The sequence below is a fragment of the Mustela putorius genome, unplaced genomic scaffold (assembly GCF_011764305.1).
Source record: "Mustela putorius furo isolate JIRA1106 unplaced genomic scaffold, ASM1176430v1.1 tig00003853_pilon_pilon_pilon, whole genome shotgun sequence".
Taxonomy (NCBI): Eukaryota; Metazoa; Chordata; class Mammalia; order Carnivora; family Mustelidae; genus Mustela; species Mustela putorius.
In genome coordinates, this window is record NW_025422005.1 from 82,848,775 (window position 1) to 82,867,379 (window position 18,605).

General features: G+C 31.8%; 1 protein-coding gene across 3 annotated transcripts in view; it reads right to left on the bottom strand.

Annotated features, from left to right (window-relative positions):
- Positions 1–18,605, bottom strand: part of DPYD (dihydropyrimidine dehydrogenase) — an 836,293-nt gene that overhangs the window by 721,030 nt on the left and 96,658 nt on the right. For all 3 annotated transcript variants that reach the window (XM_045064888.1, XM_045064890.1, XM_045064891.1), the window contains exon 3: positions 9,987–10,069. In XM_045064888.1, the coding sequence (XP_044920823.1) occupies positions 9,987–10,069 (83 nt within the window). The remainder of the gene's footprint in view (positions 1–9,986; positions 10,070–18,605) is intronic.

Below are 18,605 nucleotides of genomic sequence, written 5' to 3' on the forward strand. Positions count from 1 at the left end.
TGACTTATATTTTCTTTTCTGGTCTATCATTTAAAGCTACTGAGTTGTCATAAAATGGTAGTTATCATTTTAATTTGATTTTCTTCTACAAATACTCCTTTTTAATGGTGTCTAATACATAGCAGGCACCAGGTTAAATGAGTGAATGAATATTTAGCTTAATAAACATGATAATGCATTTTATAAGCATATAATTAAATTAACGTATGCCTGATTTCATTTGTCTATTGTTTTAAAAAATTATCATTGATAATTTATTATATTATATTAATATATTATATTATATTAATTATATATATATTATATTAATATATTATCAATATTTCTCAAATTCAAGTTCTAATTAAAATTCAAAGTAGAGAAAAAGATTTGTAAATCAACATAGTTCCAAATTCATATATATCAATCACCACCAAATCCATAAATAATTCAGAGGTATTAATGCTAAGCATATATTTAATTTTACTAATAAACATGACTGAGAATTAATATAGGACTTTTCTCCTATTTCCCATGAATAGTGAAAAAATTAAAATATCTTTGGTCCATCAAAAATTAAATGACAAATCTTGCTTTCATTCGCCTCTGAAGTGAGTGAAAGGAACATTCATAATTTATGCTATAAATAGATGATACCAAATGTATGTTTGTTTGTACCCATATGTATTTGTGTGTCAAATGTGTCTATGTATATATATACATATACTCATATTACACAAATTGCATAAACTTAGTTACACAGAATATATAACCAAATTCAATTAATTTCATATTTTTTTAAGTAATTAATCATTTCCCTAATGCCTAACCAACATTTTCTAAGCTGTATTCCAGTACTATATTTATTAGAGTAGTCATATCATCATTATCTAGAAAAAGTGATAGCATACTTTTGTGTTTAGATTTCACGAAATCTTAAGATATTCACAGCTTGGTTGCCACTTGCATATGTTAGATGACCAAATGTAGGAACTTACTTTGGGCATGGTGGAGTACGTGCCTCTTTGTGTAAGAAATGATAAAGACAAGATAGTCTCCTCTGCATAGAAGAATAAGAAGATACTCTTATCATTTGCTGACCTGGTTGAGGAGGGTTACCTTCAAGAGAGATACTTGCTGAACCTGTTAGTGAAATAGGACTTGGAGAAATGTAATTATGAAGGATCAAGAAATCTGATTGAAATAGAAAACTAAACATTGCTTCTGAATCTAATCTCACAGGTCAAACTTTTCATAGAGTTAAAAAACAAACACAAATATGCAAATATACATGATATTTGTGATTATAATGTTTATTTTTAAAAACTTTGAAAGCCAAAAAAATGTTTCAGATGTTGTCATCTATAATCATTGATAACATTATATAATGCATCCAGAATTTGAAAAAATTGTATTTACTGTCCATACTACTTAAAAACCTGATGATGTTGCTATAAGTATTTTGTTAATACTTTCTCACCTTATATTTTACTTCAATGACATTTCAAATTTTTTCATGCCCTACATTCATTTTTAAAATTATCCAACTCACTATTCATAAATATTTAGGTTGTCTTCTCCTCCCTTTTCCTTCTTTACTGTCATAAAAGAATTTCATTGAACCCCCTTGTACATAAGTCTTTGTAATCCTAAGAGATATGTCTAAAAAGCACAGGAATCTCCAAATTCAAAATACTGCAAGATTTCCTTGACTGGGAAGGGAAGATTTAAACAGAGAGATAGAAAGTACACATTTACATATACAAACATACCCATTTACACATATATAATATAGGCATACATACAAATTTATCTATAAAAATATGATTAAGTAGGATAATGTTAATATTCTTATCTTCAAATCTTATTCAGATAGACAAAACTACTCATAGAAACAGTTTTTACGCAGTTCATGTAGAGGTACTACTTAAAGAAGTATCAGTGTAGCTTAACCATTATGTTTAGTAAGGGATGCAATCTTAATATAACTAAAACATTAATGTAACAATAGGCAGCTAGGTACCAGGAGTAACACAACCCTTAGTTCAGTTGGTAAACAGTCCCATTACCACTGGATATTAACAGAGAAGTGAAATTAAAGATGTACCTTTTAGACTAACACGTATAGAAGAGAAAAACTGGAAAATACTTCTTTTTAAATGTCACTGGATCTCTCCTTAAGACCTGAGTCTTTAATGAAAAGTTTAGATTGTTATTTGTGTATCTCTCACCTCCCAAAGTCTAATGAGTCTGAAGTAAAGAAACAAGCACATTAAAGCAATGTTAACTTTGTGACTTAAATAATATTTAGAATGTGGTTGTATGTCTTAAAACTATTTTCCAAGCTTATATAGTTATACTTTGTTTAACTCTGTATAAACGGCTGTGTTTATGGCCCACCTACAATTATTATTACACACACCAGAAAAAAAGCCAGAAACATAAACTGTGCAACTCAACATCACCATCTAGTGACAGAATTCCTAACACGTGACGAAGCCAAGCAAAAAGGAAGAATAAATTTCATATATGTCCTGGAAGTTCATCTCTAATAATAAAAATCTAAATGTAAATGGTGTCACTGAATAGGTTTGGCTCTGCAATTAAAATACTGACCCCTTATTAGCAATGCTCATATTCCAAAAAATGTAATTTATATTCTTGCCATAGAGGTGTAACCATAAATCTGACTAATCTCTATTTTTATGTATTAAGTCTTTATCTAAAAACTTCATACCATATTTTTACTTTTTCTTCTTAATAAACTATATGTACCATTCCTTTTTCAGAATTTGACACTCCCTCTTCTCAAGTTATTCAACTGAATTACCTTCCAATTTCACATATGTACTAAACATGTCCCACTATTGCCTCTGAAACTGGAAGGGGGACAGAGAGACACAATGTTAAAAAGGTTCCACGTTTCACCCTTGATGTTTAGAATTTATTACAGGGTCTAAGAAAGGGGCAAAATATGATAATATAGAAGTCAAATCACTTTGGCATGATAAGAAGGTTGAACTGGCAGTAATAAGGAAAAAAATATGATGAAAAGAAGTGAATTTTACCTCTAAATTCCCTAGTATCATACAAAAGACAGAGATTTAACCCAGAGATGCAGTTTTTCCTGTCTTTAAAATGTTTTTCCTTATGTCATCATTTTTAGCAATCCAGTACAATATTTCTACACAGCTATGGAACTATAGTAAACTCTGCATAAGTTAGACAAGAAATATTCCCTCTGGTATTCTACATTCTAAGGCTACACTGAAGTTTTCCAGGCAATTCCATTATGTATGACATATGTAAATTCTTAGAAATAATCAGTATAACACCATTAAATGCAAATAATGTATACAAAGATAATACTTTATACCTTCATTTTATTAATATTTCATAAATTACAAAGCATCCTCTCCTACATTATTGTTGTTTTTCATATCAATCCTATTAAGTTTTTAATCCTACTTTATAAAAAAGTAAGACTAAAAAAGATTAATTTACCTAAAATCACAGTTGGAGTCTAAAATCTGATTTTTACCACTTATCCTAGTATTCATATTTTATTCTTTCCATTTCTCCATATCTTACTTCATTATTTTTCAAATCATTCAATAATATGCTTCCATTATAGAAAATTTAGAACAGAAAATTATAAGCCTGAAAAAAGTATCTGTTTGCCCATCACCTAAATATAATAGCTATTTTACTACATTTTAATCTCATCTTCCTCTGCATTCTTTATATTCAGTGGAGATAATGTTCTACATGCAATTTTGTTTCCTGGCATTTTACAGTGAACATTTTAACATGAGGATTCCTGTGTTACTAAAAACACTGTGGTAAAGATCATTTTAATATCCAGATAGAATTAAATATGCCACAATTTACCACTGTGTGTATATAACATATGTTAAATATATATTTTATAAATATATTAACATGTTAAATATAAAACATGTTAAATCTATATTATAAGTATATTTAACTTTAAATATCTAAATGTAAATATAAAATCATATGCAGGTGTATAAAAATATGTCATATGTATTACATATATAATACTCATTTCCTTGTCTCCTTAAGAGTATATTACTAGGTTCTGTTCAATTTGTTTGCTGTTATGGTATAATAATTTGAGAAACAGATTCAGATTGTCCATAATTTCTAAGCTTTCTGTATAATCTATTTCAGGAAGTTAAATTAATGTGGAAAGGGTATGTTTGTTTAAAGGCTTTCGTACTTATTGGCGCAATCCTTTCCTTAAATGCAGCAATCATTTCCACTCTTCTTGAGCTCTGAGAATGAGAAATGGCTGTCTTGCTATTCCAGTGCTAGGACTCAAAAATCTCCCCCCTGAACTGCAGTAATGTCAGTAATCAAGAAATTAGTACATTTTTTACATAACTTATATTTTGTTGGCTGTTACAGTTGAATATTTTCAAAGATTTCTTAATCATACTTTGCCAATTATCCACTGAGCTCCTAATCTTTCTGAATCTTTTAAACACACAGCAATATACTACACTGATGTTGTCTTTTAATTTCATGATTTCTTTCTACATACAGAAGCTTTTTTAATGCAGGCAAAGCTTAGTGATTTCTTCAACTACTTCTTGGCTTATCATCTCTTTCCCCATCCAAACCTCAAAAAAAGAAAAAAAAAATTCTCTTCCATGTCTAGTAGACTTTGGCTGTTTCATTTATTTTATTTAGCTCTTTAATATACATGAAACATCCTTTAGCATCTGTGAGGTGAACATGTAAAATGATTTCTTTTTTCCAAATAACAAAACAACCACCTCTTATACCACCTATTCAGTGATTCAGCATGTCCTGAATGATTCAGGGTACCTTATAAATATAATAAAATCACAGGATCATGCATTGCAACCACTAACTGGTTATGGGTAATACATAGAAAACCTCATAAATTTCCATCTTTATCTTAAATCTGACCACATTACTAAATTATTTTATTAATTTCTAGAGTGTTCTTGTTGTTAATACTCTTAAAGAATAATAGTCACTTACCTCCTCCATATCAAGTCATTGTTGTTAATTTTGGTTTTACAACCATTACCATGTAATGAATCTATCCTGTACCCTTCATTTTTTGAGAGAGCCAGTGTGTGATGTATATGTGTGATGTGTGTGAACATGGTTTTGGCCTTACCCTAGCCACTCACTCCACTGATGAGAATCCCACTAGTGAGAGATGGACGAACATCAGGTTAGCAACTCAAACATATCCCTGCAGGGTGCTGTCCAAACCACAGCCTCTAACTGCATACAACTATTTACATTAAGATCAATAAAAGTGAAATAAAATTAAATATTTAGTTCTTTAGTGACAATAGCCATAATTCAGGTGCCTAGGAGCCATGGGTGGCCAGGGGCAATCATGCTAAAAAAAACACAGACATAGAACATTTCTACTAAAGACCATTCTACTCCAGTTCACAGAAAGTTCTACTGTGCAGCACTGCTCTAGATATCTCCAGGAGCCACAGAAGACTGGCCAGAAATGACGCCCACCCTTTTTTCTTAGGCACACCATTTTACAGTTCCAACTTACTCTGATGGAGAAAGTTATTTATAATTTTTAAATCTTAAAATATGTCTCTTTGTGACACACATTTTCCTAAGCCCAATAATTTCTAAGGCATCTGGTTAGACTCTCCTCCTGTCTGATTTGATGTCCTATTCTTGGAAATCATATCCTTTCCTATGGCTACAAGAATCAAGATACTTAACAAGTCCCAAATGTGCACATCAACCACCAGTATTTTTCTTGAGTTGTAGAATTATATTTTTCCTCTGCTTATCGCAGATTTACACGAGTTTGCCATAGCTATCCCAAATTCATCTGAAAACCAAGATACTCTTCTTTAATCCTCTTTTCTCTATATATATTAATGTATATCCAAATATTCAAAATAAAAACATATGACTTGCCCTTAGTGATTCTCCTTATATTTATCTTTATCAAGAATTCAACAAATAATTATTGAGCACTATTATACGCTAATACTATGATGAGCCTAAAAAACAAACAAGGGCAAAATAGCAATCTTCCTACTCTCATGGAATTTACTTTCAAGTTGGGCACACAAATAAGCTATAATTTATTCAAAAAGGGTAAGGATACTTTAAAAGGTTTTAAATAGAGTAGCACAGATTAAGTCAGAATTATGATTTATTGAAGCTAAGCCAAAGTCTCATCAGATCTACATTCTAAATATTTCTATATTTCTCAAAAATACGTCCCTGCTCTGTTGATCTCTACACCTTCCACCTTTATCTTAGTGAGGTCACTGATTTCTCTAGCTCTCTTATCCCCTCCACTGCGCCCTCTATTCTGCTGCAAACACAAACTTTTAAATTATTTTTCTTCCCATTTTAGGGTTAGCTAAAACCTGATCAGGTATCTGGCTATTTTTAGCCAGTACATCCCAGAGTAGGTTGTAGCATCTTGTGTTTTAAGATTCTGGCTCCAGGTCCTCGTATCTGGAATCAGAGGGAAGCATGGGAGGGGCCTAAAATGATTCATGAGCTGGGATACTGAGAAAAGAACACTTTCAAGACTTCAGGGCAAAGACTGGCTATGAAGAGAGATTAGATGAGATGACAGAGAACCAAGCAAGAACAGAATCCTCTTTCCTGTTCTATGTTCATAAAACATGGTAGAACTTTAATAAATAGGAAGGGATATCTAACTTGGTGACAGTGCCCAAATATAGCACTCAAAAAATACCAATCTTCAGATTCTGTCCTCTTCTGTTCTAGCTTCTCCAGGCTAGACACACTCAAGACAAGAACATCACTGCAGGTGTCCAGAGCCACCCACGGGCTGCTGCAGAGGCTAAGCTTCCAAGAGAAGAGAATGTTCTCATAGCTGAGCTAGGCCATGTCATGGACCAAGACCAAAGCTACCATGAAATATGGAGAACTAAAGAAAGGACTCAAGACTGGGACTTTGAGTCTTTACATCAAGTATTTGATTTTTATACCTGTCTCCTCCACTCAACTATTAGCTACTTGAGGGCAGGAATTGTCTCTTGCTCATTTCTATATTCTTGTCACCTGGTATATTACAAAAACCCAATAAACATTTATTAAATAAATGAAAGACTGTTACCTATCCCTGCATTGTAACTTCTTCTCCATTAGAATTCTACAAAATTCTAATTTTATATTTCTTTCTGTCACCCCCTTCCATAAAAACATGACTTCTTGACATAATTTATATTCTTTATCACAGCAAGCTAGATTCTAGGTAACTGGCCTCCAGAATATAGTAACAAACACGTTTCCAGCCAGCCTTCTAAGGGCAGCCCCAATGCTGAGGATTTCAGCAAATTATTCATAGCAGTCTTCCACTGCCCCTTCTTGCACACTGAGCTTCTGAATTGCTCCTATCACCTTTGCCAACTTCACACTGCTTCATTTCCACCCAAGGATTCTTGACCTATAAGGAGACATGTTACCAATTCAAACATTCTGCCTATGTGACTTTTGTAGGGAAACGTATGTTTAAAAGAGCTTGAAAAATTTTGCTTTACATCTGCTACTAACTGTTCCCGATGTACACCTTGCACCGGCAGGCCTCCATGACTGCTCAACTCTATCCCTTCTACCTGTAAAACTGGCTGGCTTGGAAGGCCTACATCAAATTTCTCACCCTCTCCATAGTTTTCTATGATCCAGACACCCTTCATATAAGGCAAAAACTGATCACAGATGAGAGAACAACTAATTTTTGCCCTTTTATGCATTCTCCTCTTATTCTTAGTCACAGAGCATCACGACTTTTTCCCCTACGATTCTATAATCTTACATATAAAAGAATGAGCTCCTGCTACATTTCCTAAAGGCAAAAAACAGAAGCAAAAACAAAAGTGGCATGCCCACAGTATAGTAAATTGTTGAATACTTTGGTTACTGAATTATTCGTGTTTAGTGAATCTAAACACTATGAATATGTTTGTATGTGTAAAAAATACAGCTTATGTAAACAAAGTACATTGTACAACCATATAATTAAAAGCTAATTTAAATTATCTAGAACACTGCTTTATCTGATAGCATGAGTGACTGAAAGCTTACTCCAACAAGGTAATACTTGTTTTTCTTATTAGTTCATTTCCACTTTTTAAAAAGCAGATTATCCTGGCATTTTCTAAAATGTAAGTATTACCAAATTTGGCAGAATAATCTCTTTGTACACAGTACTCCCATAACTCAGTTTGGTTTCCCCTGCTAACCAATTTTCTATACTAATTACATGTCCCTTCCTTGTTCATTATATTTCCCTCAGTCACATCCATTTCATTCACATTGCCCCTCTATAATTCCTTCTATATTTTAGGGCTTCACTTCTTTTATTCAGAGCTTCAGAGCTGGCATTCTCTTTGTCTTCTTGTGTGCATATATGTTTACTTCAAACTGCATACATATAAAAAGATGCAGAGAGTAAATGTAGTTTCCTAGATAAATATTGTGGTGGACACTTAATATATTCAAAATCATTGTAACAAGCATGTACAAAAACAATGTCTTCAACTTATAACTGTGGTAGTTTTAGATACAGGATAAAGACTGTTGAAAAACAGGAGTTCATTCATAATTTCTACACTGGCTTTTTTTTTACAATCTATTTTATACCTTATTTTTAATTTATTACTATTTTTCAAAACTTCTGTGAATGTCTGATTTCATTTTATAGGTGCAAATTCTCTATTGGATACTCAGTTCTATTTTTCCCTCTTTTTTTTTATTAGTAAAGACATTAACAATAAAATAGGCTCACTTGCTCCAGCTGGTAATTTCTCAGTACTAGTAATATATTATTCCTCTTTTTGTGACATCATAATCATCTATACAGAAGTACCATGTATCTTTGTGTAGAAGCTACTGTTTCCATTAAATTTAATTACCTCCCCCTGTGGTTTTAAATAGAAGTGGCTTCAAAATGAGGGCAGCTTCTATTAAATTTAATTACTTTCCCCTGCTGCTTGCACGGTAAAAGGAAGGTTACTAAATGAGAGCAGCTTCTAAACTAAAGTATATGGTAACTGTGTCCTAGCAATAACAAAATTGTACCCAAGCTACCCTTCTAGGATGCCTCATAGGTTTATACTTTCTCTTATTTTTAAATTATTTTTAACTTTAAGATCCTAAAAAAAAAAAATTATAGGAGGAGATATATTTTAAAAATCAATTATAGTTTCTCAGACTAAATAGAAGTAAATACACTATTTCTATACAAATATAACAGAAATTATCCCACTGAAATGTTTAGCTCAGAACTTTTAAGATTAATCTCATTTGTTGTTTTCTAGCTCTGAGGATGATGAGTTTTATTCCTCACACATATTTCATGTCGAGTAAAAGATGGATTTAAAGATAGCTTCCTAAAAGTTCTTTAAAAGGTATCAAGTTTGGGAAGATTTCAGAGAAATATTTAGAATATAATGTTAAAAAGTGGAAAAAAAAAACAAGCTTACTATATTTGAAAAAAGTTAATCCATATGCTTTATAAAAGTGTGAAAATGTAAATCAGTTTAAAAACACTATGATATAATCCTATAAAATCTAATAGAATATGAAATTTTAAGTACCTCTTTTTAAATTAAATATTAATTAGGAGAAAATACTACTCAGTTTAACCACCATTGTACTGTTTATTTTTTTATATTCAGGCAGAATTTAGATGAACAATATTTCCATTCAATCACACAGTTTAGTATAAATATAAAACAAGACACCCCTTAAGCATTTTAAGTAACAAATTAAACATTTACATTTTTTACTGTGCACTGAGGCTTAACATTTATGCAGCTTCAAAACCAAAGTAAGCCTCAAGGGAAGTCTCTCCACTGACAAATTAATACCTTAGAGAACAGAGCTGAATGGTGGCAATGAACTCATTTGTTCCCCCAATAATGAAGAATGACTTTTTCTTTACCACATCTGTGACTGTTGCTATGGTGACCCAGACTTACCTCATTGCTTCTCGGAGAGCTCCTCGCTCACCAAGAGTCGTGTGCTTGATGTCATCAAAATTATTCTCCAGCTTCTCGCATTTCTGCAACATATTAAAAAAACACATTAATCCTCCAACATCCTGAGATAAAATTATATCTATGCAATTATGTAAAAATATACTTGATTATATTGATTATGGACTCATGAAAAATATGCACACCACTTTAATTGGGTGGGATTCATTAAAATTGACAGTGTGAATTCAACAGTAACAAAATAAAAATGTCTTATGATACAGCTATCACAGAAGTCTTTTTGTCAATTTTTCAAAATGGGGTAAATAGAATAAATTAATTTTATATAAAATCAGTACAACTTCTAAAGCTTTGAGGTTTAAAAATTAGTTTTCTGAAATGATCTCAAGCATATCAAAACCAGTTTGAATTCAAAAGAGAAAGTCAATAAAAGTAAGTTTGAAATCATGACAAACTATCTAGTATAAATAACTAGTTCTAAAAAAATTAGCAGTTACTGACATGGAAAGATACAGCCCAGGTATAATTATAAAAGTTCCAACATTTGCAACCAAAATTTTAGAGTGAGATCTTTAAATAACAATTTTATGTATGATATTTATAAATACATGTATAAAGATATGTTTAAAAATAAATATATATTTTATACATAGGTATGTTTAAAAATAAAGTTCAATTTTTTAAAATTAAGTGACATTATATCAGGTTGTCAGCATTACTGGACTGAATTTTCTAACAATTTTTATTTTTTATTACAATCTTAACTACATTTTTATATATAAAACTAAACGTTACATGACCCAAATAAGTTCTGAGAACATAACATAGTATACAATTAAGTTTTAAACTAAAAATGTATCCATGAATCTTTTGGCATATTAGATTTTATATAGAATTTAGGGGCATTTAGGTAATAAAATAATTAGATTCAGCTTTTAGCTAATTTAACAAGCTAAAATTTTAAATATTAATGTATTCCTTCCATTTTAAATTTTAACTAAAAACACTGTTTTTAGAAAATTACAAAATTTAGATTAATAATTTCCAATTTATAAGAATTAACTTATTTGAAATCTACTGAAATATATAGACCACTATTTTTAATCTTGCTTTTTTTTAAGCAGTCGAATTAGAGCAAAGATTTTTAACACATTAGCATGTTTTTTACAGTGAAAATTACCAAAATATCTAAAATAATTTGAATTCTGAATAACAGTCCTATTTTGGATATATAAATTGCAAATATCTCCTTCTGCTACATGTCTTATCTTTTCAATTTTTTAGTAGCATCTTTTCACAAAGAAAATTTATTTTTAATGAGGTCAAATTTATTATTACTTAAATTTGTGGTTAATAGTTATTGCCTTTTAAAGAAATACTTGACTGCTTCAAGGTTATGAATATTTTCCTATTTTTTTTATAAAACTTTATTGTTTTGCATTTCACATGACTGATATCTGTATATGATGTGAGATAGGAAATCACACCATGTAGGTAATTAAATCAATAATAATTATTTCCCCACTATAATTAATCTTTTCCATAAAGTAAGTCACAGTATATATATGTTCTATTTCTGGATTCCATTATGAACCAGTACTCAATTTTCTATACTTAGGCCAGTTTAACACTATTTTAAATACTTATACCTATAATAAATAAAGAATTCCTACAAATAAATATAAAAAAGACAAATATTTCAATAAAAAATAGGGCAAAAGACTTATATAAACACTATATACAAAAGAATATCCAAAATTACTAATTAAAAACAAACAAATATGTTCAACATCAATGGAATTATCACTACACACTGTGAAAATGACTAAAATACAGATTATACAAATTGCTTTTTTAGTATAGAAAGCAAGTGAAGCACTGCCACTGGAACTGTAAAATGTTACAATCATTTTGTAAAGCTCTTTGAAGTACTTTAAGCTGAACTCATGCCTAGGAATATACCCAGAAGAGATTTATAAAATGTTCACCTAAATTCATGTACAAAAATGTTACTAGTAACATTATTCAAGATAACCAAAACCTGAAACAAGTCAAATGTACATCAAGATGGAATATATAAATAGATCATTATATAGTAATACAATGGTAAACTATATAGCAATAAGAATGAGCACACTACAACTACATGGAGTGCATGGATACATTTCACATACATAATATTGAGCAAAAGATGTGACACACAAAAGAGAAAGAACACATAACAAAATTATTCCACTTATATAAAGTTACAAAGATAAAGTTACAAAGATAAACCGAAAAATGAAAAAAAACCTCCATTTATATGAGAATAAAAAAGAATAAATGTTTCTGAATAAATTAAACAAAGAAGCATATGACTTGTGCACTGAAAAGCACAACACATCAAGAAAAAAGTTAAAGAAGACAAAAATAAATGGAAAGACATCCCATGTTCATGGATTATAAGGTTAAAATGGTGCTATACCCTAAAGTTATCTAAAGATTCAGTGCAATTCCTGTCAAAATCCCAGCTGACATTTTGTTGCAGATTTTGACAGGCTGATCTTAAGATTCATACAAAAACACAAGGGACCAGAATAGTCAAAAAATTCTTAAAAACAGAAGTGCAAAGTTGAAAGACTCATAAAGGAATTCCTGACTTCAAAACTGACACTAAAACTAAAGTAATCCAGACATTGTGGTATTGGTATAAGAATGGAAATGAAAGGCAACATATATCCACATATACATATTTGTATACAAAGGTCCATAGCGTCATTATTTATAACAGAAAAAAAATAGGGGAAAAATCCAAAACTCAAAAAGTTGATAACATGATAAATGCAGTATAATGATGTAACAGAATATTATTGTGCAATATAAAGTTCTGCCATATACTACAACATAGATGAGACTTAAAAATATGCCAAGTGAAAAAGCCAGATACAAAAGGCCACACTGTATAATTCCATTTCTTTTTTTTTTCCTTTTTTAAAGATTTTATCTATTTATTTAACAGAGATCACAAGTAGGCGGAGAGGTAGGCAGAGAGAGAGAGGAGGAAGCAGGCTCTCTGCTGAGCAGAGAGCCCGACGCGTGGCTCGATCCCAAGATCCAGAGATCATGACCTGAGCAGAAGGCAGAGGCTTAACCCACTGAGACACCCAGATGCCCCTGTATAATTCCATTTCTATAAAACATCAAGTACAGGCACATACACAGAGATAGCAAGGAGATCAGTGGTTGCCAAAGACTGAAGAAAGTGGGGGAATGAGTGCTAATGGTAATGAGGTTTCTTTTGGGGGAGATAAAAGTGTTCTGGAATTAGTGGTGATAGATGCACAACTCTGTGTATATACTAAAAATATGTGAATATGAGCATATGAAAATATGTGAATAAAATATGTGAATATACATAAAAGTGAACTCTATGGTATGTAAATACATCTCGTGAAGTTATTGTAAAAATATGCAAAGCTAATCAAAATAGTGACTACAGGAGACATAAGAGGGTCTTCTACAGCACTGTTTAATTCATTTTATGAAAATTCATGGAACTGAGTACTAACATTCGATTTTTCCATGTGTAATTATAATGCAATAAAAATTTTTTAGGAGAGAGTTTGAATTCTGGTTAGGAAATCATAATGCTATCACATATCACTACAATTTGAATGTAAAAGTGCATATAAAGAAGTTCAAAGTATCCAACACAGTAAATATTAGCTATCAACTAGTAACCATAGAATAACATTTTATTGTTTATTAAAATTCTGTATGAAACAACCAATTCCTATAACAAAGTCTAACTCACTCTTATTTGAAATGAAATGAGTAATTCAGATTACCAGAGAATGTTGAATAAACAAGGGCACTTCTCTAAAATTACAATTACCAATGTTTTTCAAAGTTTCAGTTGTGGCTTTATATTTCTTTTGATTTCAAAATAATTCAGAAACAAATAAAATTTTTAAAGATTTGGAATATCTGTACATTTTATGTTGACTATGCCACTTTCTTAATACATTACAATAAAATAAATGCTAACAATAAAAGAAGTTTAATGTAAAACAGGATCGTTTCAGTATTTCTTAACATTTCTATTAAATATGTAATTTATTAAGATTTTTCCTCCTCTAATTGTTTGCCAGTGGGTTCATGAAAGTTTTCATTTATTTCAAATTGTCTAGGAAATTTCTAATCACCAGTTTTCTTTACTTTTACAATGTACACAAAGTAAAAAAAAAAAAAATCATGTAATAAATTCAGTTACATCCATTTGCTACATGCAACCTACAACATAGCTTACTGTTAACAACTGCTATTCACCCAATAATGCCTTTTGGAGTAAATGAATACCTAAAAAGACCCAAGCACAACTACTAGTTATCTGGTATTTGGAATGCACTATTTTTAACCTTCATATAATTAAACTTAATATATGAATAGTATCTATCGATAATTCTAAACACATCTCACAATGCAATTTTTAAAGTTGCATAATATTCCAGTGCCTCTATGTGGTGTTATTTATTTAGCCAATTTCTTTTTTATTTGGTTTGCTAATGATATTTTATTTTTTTCTTCTTTTTAAGATTTTATTTATTTGACAGAGGGAGAGATCACAAGTAGGCAAAGAGGCAGGCAGAGAGAGAGAGAGGGAAGCAGGCTCCCCGCCAAGCAGAGAGCCCGATGTGGTGCTCGATCCCAGGACCCCAAGATCATGACCTGAGCTGAAGGCAGAGGCTTTAACCCACTGAGCCACACAGGCACCCCTGCTCATGATATTTTAAACACAGGACAGGAATATATGGTTGAAATTTTATTAAAAGCTTAAAAACATTTCAAAAAGAAAAACAAATGCTCATTGACTGAGATTATTCCCATGTAATTCAAATTGTTTTCACTTAAAATGCACTCCAAGTATTTGACTATTGTATTCTATGGTAAAGTTGGTACTCAAATTCAAGATTTCTGATTCTAATTTCCTTCACCCCTCCAGTTCAACCATTAATAGAAAACAATGCATATTTTCTCTTTCATCATATAATTTTACTTTCCTCTGCAAGTAGGTTTGCCGACTCTAACAATTTAGATGAATTATTGCTAAGAGACATGTGTTTAAATCTTAAAGCAGAAGGTTTCATAACCCTTCTTTTTTTCAAAATTTACTACTTGATTTTAGATATGAAAAACAGTACCTACATTTACTTGATGCCTCTCACAGATGGTTTCTAAATCAGATGTGAGAATAGATATTTCTATTTAATTGCTATGGGCATATTGGTAATAAATCGCTAATTTTAAATATATAGACACAAGCACGTGCACACGCGCACATACACACACACACACGCACGTTTTTGCTAAATGGAGTCATTTCATAAATAAATCTGTCCCCTGACAGGATATATTTGTTTTGTACGGCTCAAAATCTTCTACACTTTGCATTTACCAACAGGGATTAACAAAATCAAACACTGTATCTGAATCTCTTTATTTAAAAACAAGTGTATTGAATTAGGGTACTGTCTCTTAGACCCACAATGCTATAGGAAATGTGAGATTTAATTGTTAAAACTGATGGAAGGGCCTGCTAATTGCACTACTGTAATTAAGAGAGAATTTTAAGATCTCAGTTTAGCCATTTAATGTTACTCCCTAGACTAGAGCAATAATGCTCATGGCAAAAGAAAGTCACAGATAACAAATAGTTAAGGCAGCCCGCTACAACAGTGTAACAGTAGCTTAGAATCAAAAGCAAACACAGATGAAGTCCACGAAAGCCTCTTGTCATCCCAATATACATGTCAGAAGTCCCCTAGGAAAAGATGTGTAATAAATACAATAAATAAAAATAAAAAATAAGCTTTTATTATTTCTTACAATTTATAGATCCTTCCAAAAAATGAATGTTAATTTAATCAATGTTTGGAAAAGTTCATATTACAGTAAAATCCAAGTGTAAATAATCTTTTAAAAAACGTGATTCTTAAGGAAATTTTTTTTTCAGATTCATATTTTCAAAAATACATGTTTTTGGAATCTCATATAGATGTAGATGCTATTAAAACAAATGCATTTGCCTCCTTTTCTATGCAGTGAATTGAGAACATAAAGAAAAAATAAATTGCTTGTTTTGTCTTTTGACCCTGATATCCTTCATGACTTCCCTCCTCTTCATAATTTTAAACTTTATCTTAGCCTCCACAGTTGCAGTAGAATAAGCTAATGAAAGACATTAAAAAATGAAAAATTATTGGATTTTGAGTTCTTAAAGGCTCATCCTGAGCATAAACCATAGAGGTGAAAGACTATTTGACTATCTAGCTTTTCTGGCCACAGGGATAGGAAATGAGAACATTCTCCTGAGGCAGAAGAAAGAGGAAAATTGAACAGGGAGCCCTGAAGTGGACCCAGCAAACTCACTGTGGCTCCAGAAATTAAGGGTAAGTTCTCAGAACAAAGAGTATTCCTGAGCATTTATAAGTATTTCTTCATTTCAATGACAAAAACGCTTAACTTCAGCAGTGGTTTTTTTTTTTTTTTTTTAAGATTTTGTTTATTTATTTGACAGGAGAGAGATCACAAGTGGGCAAAGAGGCAGGCAGAGAGAGATGAGGAAGTAGGCTCCCTGCTGAGCAGAGAGCCTGATAAGGGGCTTGATCCCAGGACCCTGGGATCATGTCCTGAGCCAAAGGCAGAGGCTTTAACCCACTGAGCCACCCAGGTGCCCCTAGAGCAGAAATTTTATCTGGAAGTGTTTAAAATTACATGTTTTGCTATGAGGTAGAGTGAGAACCCAAAATGAGTATCATGCTGACTAAAAGAAAAGGAAAGAAGGCTCCATGTTTCACACTCCCTGAGCCTGCACGAAGCTTATTGTACCCAACAGAATGAAAAAGGAGGAAAGAAGGAAGGAAGGAAGGTTGGAAGGCAGGCAGGCAAGCCAGCCAACCCTGTAAGCATTTAATGGTATGTTAGCTTCCCCCCAAATATTTCAATGTCCTGAAATGGAAATCAAATCCATTTTTTTTTTTCTTCAGGAACAATGTTTGAGAGAAGAGATGTATGAGTTAACTCTAATTCAAACAAATGCTATTCTTTTACCATAATGAGAGAAACATCTCAAGCAGCTAACACCTTTATCTCTTCATCCTACCCATAAATAAAACTAAACATCAGATCCATTGGATGAGAGGAAAACAGACTTAGTGTTCTATTCACTAATAACATTTCCCTAATGTTAGGGACAACTATAAGTTAAGTAGAGCCAATGTCCAGTCAAAATCTATTCTTGGCCTAGTTCACATGAGTATGAATCTGAGAAAAATTATAAATTTATTTTTATGCAACAGATACTTAATATGTTATTCATTCTAGGGGATTCTATATTGTACTAAAGGACTATCCCAGAAGACAATTTTAGGCATAAGAAAGACATAGGGGACTTAATTTCCAGGATACAAAAACTTCCCAGCTATTCTAAAAAAAATAATCTTGGCCATGGTGATGACTTGCCTTTCCTACTTTTCAAATGCTTAATAATTTTCTTTGCTCAAGGTAATTGCAACCATCACAGCAGACACATTGTACTTTATAGGAAAGAAAGACGGGAAAGGCAGAGAGTAAGTAAAAGGGAAAAGGGAACACACAAAATGAATAAACAAACTACTCCTCAGATTAGCAAGCACAAGAACAAGAAAAATAAGTGATTAGTAATAAAAGACTGGAACAAGAAGCAGACTACTAGCCTACGGCTATGGAACAAGCAAGTGGGAACACAGTAAAAAGGGAAGGACATGAGAGGTACTAGATTTAGTGCTGACCAGGCATGCTGTTTGTGACAGCAGGCAAAGGTTATCCCTACTTAATTAGTAGGAAACTGGAAATTCATATAAACAACTATACTAAACTTCATAGTTTTTTGGCATATAAAGTTGAATTATGGTAACTAGCAAACATTGAGGGCTTTCTCTATGTTTGACAGTTTTCTAGGAACTTTGCTCATATAATCTTCACAACAACATAGTGATTCATATTTTATAAATGAGGAAACAGGTGCAGGGAGACTAAGATAACTTGCCCAAGATCATATAACTAGTAAGGGATACAGGGATTTTAACCCAACTGGTCTATCCTCAGAGCCAGACTTAAATCCCTTAGAAACTGCTTCAAAATAGTATACTGAATAAAACGAATATAAAAAAGTTCTGAATAGGTCCTCCCCTAGGTGTTGCTTGTTAAATTTAGATACTGGACTGGATGGATAATAATAATTTATTAATAAAGCGGGGCCCAAATTCTTAAAGAATTCTGTTTTATTTCTGACATGCTATACTTTACAATGTTAAAAAAAAAAAGGAATCCAATATACACATGTTTAGGCCACATTAATACCCATAAATATTTTTCATGCAACAGTCTTTATTTGGGTCTGTGACACCACTGTGACAAATATAATGAGCAATTAAATCCCCAAGTGCTCAGATTTTGGCAGCAATTAAAGCAGAAACTAGAAACTAAGCATCAAAAAGAACTGGTTTTGGTGGCCTTCTGCCAAATGAATTCCCATGGGTTGAAGGAAGGTCTAGAGTTTCAACTGTGATAGATTTTATAGTG